The 11,648-nt window shown below is 38.4% G+C and overlaps 1 protein-coding gene across 1 annotated transcript in view; it reads left to right on the forward strand.

Annotated features, from left to right (window-relative positions):
• Positions 1-7,226: 7,226 nt before the first annotated feature.
• Positions 7,227-11,648, forward strand: part of LOC138047387 (uncharacterized) — a 5,019-nt gene continuing 597 nt past the window's right edge. Inside the window, exons 1-4 of the mRNA XM_068894229.1 lie at positions 7,227-7,295; positions 9,114-9,300; positions 9,857-9,981; positions 11,478-11,648. The exon at positions 11,478-11,648 is cut by the window's right edge and continues 597 nt beyond it. Of these exons, the coding sequence (XP_068750330.1) occupies positions 7,272-7,295; positions 9,114-9,300; positions 9,857-9,981; positions 11,478-11,648 (507 nt within the window). The 5' untranslated portion in view covers positions 7,227-7,271. The remainder of the gene's footprint in view (positions 7,296-9,113; positions 9,301-9,856; positions 9,982-11,477) is intronic.

Raw genomic sequence — 11,648 nt, forward strand, 5'->3', positions numbered from 1 at the left:
CACGCTTTGCTAATCAAACGAACAATATGAAAACGAAATAGCTTTTTGCCAAGTTATTTTAAAACAAACAATAACATTAAGCGGGATGAACTATTATCATTCTGACCAAGATCAGACGGTTTTATTTCTTTTCAAGATTGCTTCAAATTGTGTTCTTTTCACTTGGGATGGGCAGATATTTGAAGTGGGAAATACAAGTTGACAATTTAGACTGAGTAAGGCAATTTAAGGAGACATTTGTTAGCCTCACCACTGTCACGTGTTAAAGAAATTTCACGATTCGCGAAACCATAGTTAATGCATGGAGATGGTTATGAAAATGGACAAGTTTCTTTGCTTCATGTTTTTGTCCGTATTTTTGGCCTTGACCCTGCACAAAACACGCCTTTTTTAGAGAAGATAACCAATCAAATCCTTCGATTAAATTATGCGCAATTAATTTGCGAACCCGTGCCAAGCGAAAACAAAAGATTGTGCAGGGTCACGGTCAATTCAACACCCGGATTCAACATCGATTGCAACAACATTGTCCTCGCTTTTGAAAGTTCTAAGGTTTCATAACCAGTCCCTCGATTAACTAGGGCGAAACCTCACTCTATTTTCGCAACATTCGTCCACGTTGATTCTTTGCCACTAATAAGCTCTTTATGTTGACTCAGTTCCTTTTCATCACCTTGCGGAAATTGTCTTAAAGCGTGCCTCTGTTATCAACACGGAATAATGTTTTGCACGCGTCACGACATGGTGCATTTCAGGCATCATCCACTAGGAATTCAACGCAGAGGCTGCATGCTGCTTTTAAATATATCATAAATGAAATATCAATTTTCCCTTAACTTTTCTTTCCTTTTTTCATTGCTTTCCAGAGAGATTTAACTGATGTCAAATGAGATTTGAGCTAATAAGGAACTTCATCCCTGGAATCGATCAGTTGAATCTCTGTCGCATTTTGACTTCCATTGTCTTAAAAAGGGTTGCTTAGAGGTTCGATAGTAAAGAAGAGTTTAACAATTAGCTTTTTTTATCCGGCCGCTGTTTGGGGTCCAAATTTTGAGCACTCCGCACGGGTTTTTAAGGATTAGCGAACAGCCCCCTTTTTCCGGTTGAGCAACCGTAAACCGGAAAATTCAATATTCTTCACGATGTGACGTCCAGCGAATTTAAATTTGCATTGGCCCTCAGGTAGTTGTCCTGTGAACTGCTAATAAATGAATTTTAGTTGCGTTCTTGCAACTGAAATTGCCATGAAAGTAGACTTGAACTAAAAATCAACGGTTAGATTTACTTGGAACATCGTTGCACACTTTAATTGTTAGGTAGAAAATTGAAGTGCCCGAAAATTTTAGGGAATGATATCTTCATTTCCGAAATTGCTAGCTGAACGTTACCTCCCTTGTACTTCCCGGAAAACCATTTTCCCATCCGATACTACTAGGTGACTAGAAAGGCCAGAGTTTAAAGCACTCTACGTTCTCTTATTTCATTCATCAACTTCCTAAACTGTTACAATTAGCCGAATATCAAAAATACCATAATACTGCTTGGTTTTCCCTACAACCCCGTAGTCGTCAGTCGTTGAAATGATAATCAGTCGTGTTGCAATGCTGTGTGAAGAAGAAAGCACTCCTTTACTGATTAAAGGGGCTAGGTCACGCTATTTTAGGTAATTTTGTTTAATTTTGTTAATTATGAGCTCTAAACATCAAATTGGCAGAGTAAGAGTCTTTCATTTGCAAAATCACGGCCACATAACAACTGAGAATGATTTTCAAGCTTTGTAAATGACATTTTGATATAGACTGATATAAATTTGAAAAAAGGTGGGCCAACGTTTTTCAAATTTACCCAATTTCAATCTATTTCAATCCTCTCCAGTTTTGTCCATCCATGTCCCTTCTTGGCTTCCCTGTGTTTTGTTAGAGTTCTTCTATAGTTTTGAACAGTTATTTTGATATTTTAGTTAATTTTATGACCATTCGATCAGTGCTGAAAATGCCTAAAATAGCGTGACCTAGCCCCTTTAAGCCTAAGCGCTCGTTTCAGTAATTAGGCCTAAGCACTCTCGTAAAATTTTAGCTTTCATTTTTTGGTTCGGTTAACTACACTTTTCACGAGATCGTCTTGTCCTTGACTCACTCAGACTTCATTATTCTACGACTACGGCACTGTGGTAGCAGTCGTTCGACTCACTCAGTTTTCATTCGTCATCGACTACGGCACTGCGGCACTGCAGTAGCAGTCTTTAAACTAACTCAGACTTCATTTTTCATCGGCTACGACACTGCGGTAGCAGTCGTTCACCTATATATCTTGTTTGGTCGCTGCGGAACCGCAGGAGCAAGAGATTTGTGCCGTTCAAATTGGGCCGGGTATTCTGCAATCGCTCCTCCCATAACTGGATAGCAAGAATTTGTTACTGGGTCTGATACATGCAACAGGGATCTCTTCGCGCAGTTGAGAGTACATGTCAGAAACCTTAAGAATGTAAAGAATGTGACTAACAAGTGATGGAAGTTAAAGCTAAAGAGAATCAATAATTATTGTATTTTGAATTCCTAATTTAACGGTTAGGATGAAAGCTCCTACCTCCAGGAAGAAATAATGATAGCCTGTAACACTCCCTCACACCTCCGTCGTGCCACCCCTTGAACTATTGAATCGCAGTAAAATGCGTAACAGCACTTAACACAACGTTTGCCTGAAGGTAGGCCTAGCTACAAATTTCTGGATTTATCATTCAACACATTGTGACAATGTCCAAATATTATCATAGTGCACTCAATATTCGTCGTGCGTTCTCAACGTATATCCTGCACTATACACAATTTTGTGTGTCTCGGAGAAAAATGGTGGTTTTTCTTTTTTTTTTTTCAATAAACGTAGGAAATTGTGCTTTGTCATCAATTTGTTGAATAATAAAACAATTATCCTGCTCAGGCGACATTCCGCACGATTTCGGAGGATAATTGTTAAATATTTTTAAATCATCTAAAAATCTCCAGGGATATTTAGAAAATTCGGAGATATTTAGAAAAATAAATTAGTAATTTTGAGATTTTGCTATGGTTCTATTACTTTTGTGAATTCACACACGCTTTTTCTTTGAAAATTGAGATGAAATCTACTTTGAGGCTAAGTTAAGTGTCAGCAGTGGTCCGGTTGACCTGTTTAGCGGTTAATTGCTTCACGAATATTATATCCCATGAGTCTTGGTGAGTTACTTTGTAAAGACTGACGCATTCCCGTCTTGCCATTATCGGTTTGTAAAGGCGTTATCGTGATATTTATAGGAAAATGTTACGAAATTATTTGGGGTCTTAAGAGTTTTTTCACGATATTTAGAGGGGACAAGCGAGATATTGAGGAAAAATATCAAGAATTTCCGTAAACATATCTAGGCGTGATATTTGTAACTAAGCTTGCTTGAAGGTGCTTTCAAATTGTATGTATTTTCTTCTTCTTTTACTGATTATCCTGGCCGCCTCGATTAGTACTGCTACCTGCGGTGCCAGGGGAATAAGGATTCATTGTCAAATAATAAAATATTGTTGTTGTTGTCAAAAAATTATCTCAAACTCAAGTCGTGCTGAGTTTTTGTAACCATACACTCTTGCTGGAAAAATCACTGGGATATGAAATGCGATTTAAAAAGTCTAAAAATGGATCTCGCAATCTCTTACTATATTTATCACTCTCTGCTTGGTTTCCCAATTTTAAATCATTGCAAACAAGCCAGTTTCCTCGCCAAAATACGTAGTAACTGTTTTCAAAACGATGGAGTTTAGTCGGTCACACGACAGATGAAACGGAAACCGTATCGTTTCAAACGCTCTTTTTGAATATCCATCCTTTTTGAATATATGACAACTGCCGTTTCTTATGAGAGTACTGTACAGTGGTGTTGTTGCTATGTGTCAGGGATTAAGACGACGTTTCGAATTCAGCCGTGACTTTCAAGTGAGCGTCTTTAGAGACAACTCTAGCTCAAACCGTCAGCGTTTTTTTTAACAATTACCACACGAATATCGTAAGGCTATCGTGGTGGTTTAAAAAATGTATTGGTATTTACTTTTTCATTACAAAGCAAATATTTGGCTTCAGTTATGACATGAATGAAACTTAGTCACCGTTGAGTTATGCATTGTCCTTTTCCTTGCACGGTTATGAAAAGCTTAGTGCAAACAACTGAAAGTCGATTACAGTGGAACCCCATTATAATTAATACGGACATCAACGGACCTAAACAAATTGGCCGTATTAAAGGGTGGCCGTATTTCCGGGGTAGGATGAAATTCATGACTAGAGGGCCATAATGACTTTTATCGCGTTTGCACTTCCAAAACAACTTTTCTCTTTAATAAACAGCATGAATGTACGTACAGTAATTGTTTACACACTTGACAATTTGCTTAGTAGGTAAAACACTTAAAATTGTTAAGTGTATTATTGTACGTTCCGAGCTTATAATCAAAACAAGAACAGGCCCTGCCGCTTACTACACTTCTAAAAAAAGGAAGCCGCCGTATCGTAATTACCTACCTGAAAGACTTAAGTATCAATCGTGTTTTTGATGAAAGCACAATGACTTCATCAATTCGCAATTTCCCTTACTGGATGTTACAGTAGTGTCGAGAACATGTATGTAATGAAAATAGGGAGGAGTGTTGAAGGTCGTGTAAACAGTAAAAGTGACCACACGCTTAATCCGAGCATCGATGGCCCTGATGAGATTCGATTTTGAAAGGAAATGGTACCCTAGTGCAAGTTCTGTTCCCTATCTTACTCCGTCCGGCATGTTGGCATGTTGGAAAAGACGGTTGATGGGCCTTATTATTACGCTACTCCATCTGTTCTCAAACGGTTGTCTGTTTTGCTCTGACTAAGAGATCTTTCATGGATTTTTCTTTGCCATACTATGTAGTATTGGGGGAGGGTGTTAAATATTTCTCTTAGATGTAGGTAGGTTTCTATCAGGGGCCATATCGTCGTGAGGGAAGTGGTATTTCAGTGACAACAGTCAGAATTGTGTTACATGTGCGTTTTCATCTCCTCGTGCATGACCTCTTTTTGCTTGAGAATCTCAGCTCAGATCTCTGGATATCCTCTATTTTTTAGGCGTATTGCAAAGTCTCGTGCGTTTTTCAAAACTAGAAAGGGAAAAAATTGTTATTCGAAGCGGTAATGCTTTCCCTTTTATGAACCTCCTTGTTACTCCTGGTGTTTTTCATAGTTAAGAATTCCCGCGTTCAATCGATTAACCAAGGCCTACATTTCTTGATGTCTTACGATGGTTTTGACAGCGGTATGATTCCTGCAACTCTTTGAGAGATTTTGGCACTTTATGGTCATTTATCTGGATACTGTGAGTCCGATTTACATCAACAGTGTTTAGCAATAGCCATTTTACATCCTTTTTGGAACCAATTACAGATTCATAAAGGTTTCTTCTTCTTTCCTTCACTTATCGCTTACCTCACTCATACATTTCCTTTCAGTAGATCGAAATGTTTGTCTGAGTCTACGCGGGGGGCTCATATCTACAATAGTAACAGTGTAAAGCGCTATTGCTTTGTGTAAGTATAAAAGATATGCCAGCATATACGTAGGCCATGTGAACAGTGGTCATCAGGACGGCTTTGGGTCAATACAAGTTTCGCTGAATGAATTAACGTTTCAGATGAAAAAATATGAATTTTCCGGTATAGTGGCACAAGAAAGAAAAAGGGCTGTGCAAGATGATTTTGAGACGAGAAAAAGTAGTCTCATACTATATTATCAAACTTTCCCTTTCATCGAACTTGTTCAGGATAATGATTAGAAATGCGGGAACGTTAACGGCAACTGATGCGATGTTAAAGTTTCGATGAGTGATGGTGTTTGCCGAATTCCTAGAAGACTTGAAAGGGCCAAGGAGCTCAATTTCTTATCTGGTAGTCACAGTTCTTGATGAAGACATAAGTTATATAAAAAAAAAAAACGCTGCAGCCTGTGGTGAATACGAGTCTCATGACCAACTCTCCCTTTCACGGTCATGCTAATGCTGCCTGAAGAGTGCGGGACTGGATTGTTTGGTATTGATGACAGAGGCTGGCCCATCGAGGCAAATTCCGCAAGGTGTTGAAGGTGGCAGTAAAAATATCTTAAAATAAACAATCTATCACTCGCAACATGTTAATGGGAAAATCCCGACGGAAACAGAACCAACGTGGCTTATGTTATCGCGAAAATTCGTGATAGGAGGTTACCATTTCACGGCGAAATTAAGGAAGGTAGCCGATCATGATGAAACACAGCACAGTTTGCAACAGTTTTTTTACAGAATGAGTCCCGCTGAAGTTGGTCGGGATAGTTGTTATGGTTTGTTTTGACCGTGACCGAAAAAAGTAGTTCGCTTGATCAATGCAACAGAGCTTGAGAATGAGTGGGCGAACGTTGTTTATAATAATCATCATCACCAAACTATCGACTATCGATGTAATATTGATTAACTAAAACCCATGGAAAATCGTGCGAAAGTATTATCTGTAACTATTAAAACTGATTTAAACAAAGATTGTGGGGCTATTATATTTCTTGCCTGGTCAATATTTTCGCGGAATGACTGGATTATTATATAAGTATACCTACTAAGTGTCCACTCCGCCTATGTACTTTATATTGAACTGTATCGTGACTTCCTAGGTGAAAAAGGAAGCAGAGGAGGATTATAACTGAGGCACATAACTGAAGCTGCCTTCTAAATCAATGAAGCAACAAGCTAGGTTTTCCAAAGGTTTTCAATACGGCTTTTGCCATGATGTATGCGCAAATACAAAAGTACTTTTGGGAGGAATAGTTCAATTACATAAAGTAACCACCTCAGAGCATAATATGATTTGTAAGAAGCCTTCGATTGTGATAACCATGTAGCCTTGAAAATGGGATACGCTGGTGGACACCAAGCTAATTGTGCTTCCCTGACCGCATTGTGCTTCCCTGACCGACCGACGCTTACGTACACTGTTAGCCCATCCCACAAAGTAAAAATTGTTCTTAAAAAAGTCACTCCCGAAAGAATGTATGGAATTGAAGCCTCCCTTTTCCTTGGAAAAATAGAGGTACTATTATTTTTATGAGATGTAAAAATTCTTAAGCCATTACAAAAGATTGTTCTCATTTTATCCAAACTCGTATAAATATAAGACAGTAAGCTTGACATGGCCAAACTCTCTTTAGTGGTCATAAAGACTAGGTATTTGAATTGCAACAAGGATCCAGAATCAGTGATCTTGATGGAGTGCAAACTTAGTTTCACAGTAAGTGAAGAGAACAGTTACATTTTATTTTATCTTTGATACCCTTTTAGCTAAAATTTAAGCATCGGGAAAGATTTTTAGGCCGTACCTTTAAGTAGAAAAAGTTACCAAATTAAATGCAGGGTGAATGACAATGACATACCCGCAGGAAGACAGTGGACTCTACTTCTATGCTTTTCTGACAATCAACAATTACTAGTCATGCTTGAGAGTGCGTGGAAACATATAGTAAAATATTACAGTAACACTTAGGACTCAAGCATAGTTACTCGTAGCAACATAAAAGCAAACAAAGTTGTTAAGTGTCCAACCAAACGTTTTTCTACTGTTAAAAATGTTATGGGTATCTCAGTTTGATTTTGCTTTTGCTTTCCTCTTATGGTAAACCGTTTAGATTTTGCCAAATGCGAGTCTGCATGGTCTCTCGTCAGCGTGCTCGTCGAAGTACTCCAAGCATTTATGACTCCGCGTAGAAAACGAATTAATTCTCTCATTTAAGTGCACAGGAACATAAATCACTCATTTTTACCAACCAGACCAATACGCAACACAATTTAGAAATGTGAATCGAAAAGCAAAGAACATAGCCGTTTGTGACGATGTTAATTGAAGAGTCTACAGTGATTAATGGAGCAGGGTAGGTACCATAGTGCTGCATGGGATCTTTTGCTGAACGTTAATCAGATTTCGTCGGCTTCGTGGGAATGCACGCTCGCAAAACTAATGTGGATCGGGTACAACGCCTAACTAAATTTTAGTTTGAGAACAGACCACGTTATTTAGTTTAGCTTGGCTCATCAGTCTCTTTCTATAATTAGCTTGGATTTCTAATTCTAAAAAGTTTTCGTAACATTAATTTGGCTCTGCCTAAATTAGTAGATATTTTTGAACACTTAATTATAAAATACTGCTATAGCTTACAATGACTAATGGTTCACGTCAATAAATCCTATCAGTAAAATAAAAGTAATCCGCTGAATTTCGAGTTCCTTGCACAGAGAGAATTTAGTGAAAAAAAAACGCGTTTAGAAAACCGAAATTAGTGTGGGCGACTAAGTGACTACGTCATTTGAAAAAGTGTGCTCAATTTAAATTCCAGTCCAGTTGGTCATCTGAGCGGAGAAGGCGCATTCAAACCTCTCAATCTCGTCTATTTTCTTTTTGAGATTTATTTCATCGGCCATTTGAGTTGAAATAGTGTAACGTCGCTTTTTTCGGATTGGAAAAGTCGTGCTGTTTGCGATAGCTTGATCGCTTTCAACAGAAGCGAAGCATGTGCAAAGACAGCGTGTTTGTGTCGACGCTCGCAAGAAAATCGAAATGTTTTCTCTCCTAAGAGCAAATTACTGTTGATTCCAATAAAATTTCTGACTGGGAAAACTGTTTGTTCATCATTTTGTCTTGTTAATTCAAAGTTGTCTTTAAAAAGCAAAATTGTGTTGACATCGTCTGTTGACCAAACTTGATTTATGCAAATACAAGCGAAACACGCAGGAGTGGTGTTCACTATTATGTTATAAAAGAAATGGTAAGCGTGCAGCGTGCAACTATCGAGTTATGGACGCACTTGGGAGGTTTGCTAAGCACTCAAGAAGCTAGAGTCGCACTCGGCTATCGCCTCGTGCGACTCTTACGCTTCTCTTGTGCTTAGCAACCTCCCGCGTGCGTCCATAACTCGATAGTTGCACGCTGCACGCTTACCATTTCTTAATTGGCTCTCAGAAGCACTTTTCTCATCAATGCTGATTAAAATCTCCTGGCGTAAGAACATTTGATTTTAACATATTAACAGAAAATGTTTCCTTCGTTGCACTTTAGATTGCAGTTATAGCCCTGTTGGGCTCCGCCGTTAAAATCAATGCCAGATTCGTCACCATCAGTTCAAAACTTAGAAGCGACTCTGATTTGGATAATCTCATTAAAGTTTACTTATCGCAAGGCAACCATCAATCGGGACAACTAAGAGTTAGATGCAATGGAATACTGACAAGGGATCGCCAAGCAAGTAAGTTCTTTACATGGGTATAATATCATTCCATTGTCAATAAATCACTATTAGTCAAAAGTAAAGTATTCTTTCACGAAAATGGTCAATAAAGCAGTAATGTTAAAAAGGCTAAGATGAACACGAGCGTCTGTTTACGTGACGGGATGTGAAGATGAATCAACGAAGCAACTGGTTATCATGTTTAAAGTTCGATTTTCTGGAAATGGTATTTAGGGATTTCACATGTGCATGTGGCTTCTTTCAAATGAAATTTGTATTTCGAAAAAGCCTGAGCTCTATAGTTTTCGATCAAGCAAACCCATCCAAAGTCTGATGAAGAGGTGCTGGAATTTAGACGCGTTCCGGTGGAAAAATGTCAACTTTGTTTCTCCTAGCTATGTAACACTGAAGCCTTGCAAAAGTGGACATGTAAATTGGTACGCACAGACCATACCAACGGAACTCTCCTGGTAAAGAGCCGTTCACACTTAGCACATAACCAATCTTATGGACTTGTTGCCGTTATTTGATTCTTATTCAAGTTGTGCTGTTGCATTGTATCTTTCCAAACAAGGGTTTAAAATCCTTCCGGTCCCAAACAAGCAATCTGGAATGAAATGTATTCAATTTCTTACAAACAATGAAGAGTATGCACTGAAGGCCATCAATGACGGAAGTCAATGGAAACTTGTCTTTGAGGTTAGTAATTTTTTTTTTAATTGTCTAGACGCTTCCTTATTTTACGTCTACTCTCAGCGCAGACAAAAAAAAGCGCGATCTTATCATTCTCGTCGCCAGAGTCTTGGATCGACGCAAGGCTCTGGGAAACTCTATGTACGAGAACATGCGCCGTAGGCTTCTTATAACCAATAATTGGCTGTTTGGAACCTTACGGCGCCTGCTTACTCCTCGTGCTAACATGAATGCACCAATTGGAGACGCTATCGATTGTTCTTCATGAAAACCAATATACTTTGTTATAGGGTTCCCCATAGCTCTCCTCCCCCTCAGTCAATAGAAGAGCTCTGGGGTCTAGATTGGGGAATTTATAGGAAGGAATCTGCGTGGTTTTCAATTTATTCCCCTCATTAGCAGAAGTCTATCATTTTCAAAACCATGCCAGTCAGCCGACAATAAAGTACTGAATATTGAAAGTATATTGCATAATGAGCTATCTGAGTCTGAAAAAGTGAACCAAATATAATATCTCTGAGCAATGATGCTTTAAAACTTTGAGAATTTTACTGAGAATTTATGGGATCACTAGCGCCTTTGCAACCCAAGAATTTATCAGGCTTTGATGGCTAATAACTGGCTCGTTCAATCAAAGCTGAGGGTTTACATCGGAGATTTAACTAAGTTTAACGAGTCATTCTATCATTTGCAGTCATTTGTAAATAACGTAATTCCTTCAGTAAGCAAAATCGTCTGTAATGAAACAAAATTTAAACTGAATGACGTTTGCAAGGTTCCCTTACAGATAACATTTTTTTTAAATCGCAAATTGGACGAACCTGGAAAACGTTTAAAACATCATTGGATCTGAATTGTACTCGAGATTGAGCTATTTCCTTTGCATGTTAAATACAGATGCTATGCATTATGATATTCACTTCTTTGTTCCTTGCTCAATTATAGAAGTGTCAAATATCCCTTCAGGCCTTGGAACAACATGTAACTATTACCGTTCAATGGGGCAGTGTCAGGCTATTTTAGTCAAACTTCAAAGCACTAAAAGACGTCTTTGCATCAATGAAGACCAAAAAATTATGCCGTAGTTTAACTACCAATAAAAATTGAAGTGTATTGAAGCTATTAATCAACGGTCGTTTGCAGCCAAGTATGGAGAGGATGGAAATGGATTGAAACTTGAAAAAACCGGCCATTTTTTTCAAGTTTGGAGACGATGTCTTCAGAAAGTCGACAAATATTAAATGCGAATAGCTCTTTGTGCCATAATACATTTCATATCTTCTCAGTGGTTTGTCGGGAATGTTGTACGTGTGAGCTAAAGTGCTAATTAAAATTTTTACATAGTTTTGGCCGGAAAACAGCAAATTTAGTTTGACAGTGCTCCTTTAATAAGTCCTCTTCGAAAGGTTACTGTCAAGAGAAAGTTTGTGATGTCTACTTGTTTAACGTAAATTTAACTCTAACTCTAACGGAGCAATTTTTTTTATTGAAATCACTCACAGAGGCAGGAATGCTCGTCTGCTTATGGCCCGTTTTTGTTCAATGAGACAAAACGGGGCGGAGATTATTCTTGGGAAGCTTCAGGTGTCGGAATGTACCTTTCTTGTCCTGCAGATGACCAAGCTATGTTATCTTTAATTACTGTCCAAGACGCTTCAGAGGACACCAGAATA

Source organism: Montipora capricornis, chromosome 1 (assembly GCF_036669925.1).
Source record: "Montipora capricornis isolate CH-2021 chromosome 1, ASM3666992v2, whole genome shotgun sequence".
NCBI lineage: Eukaryota > Metazoa > Cnidaria > Anthozoa > Scleractinia > Acroporidae > Montipora > Montipora capricornis.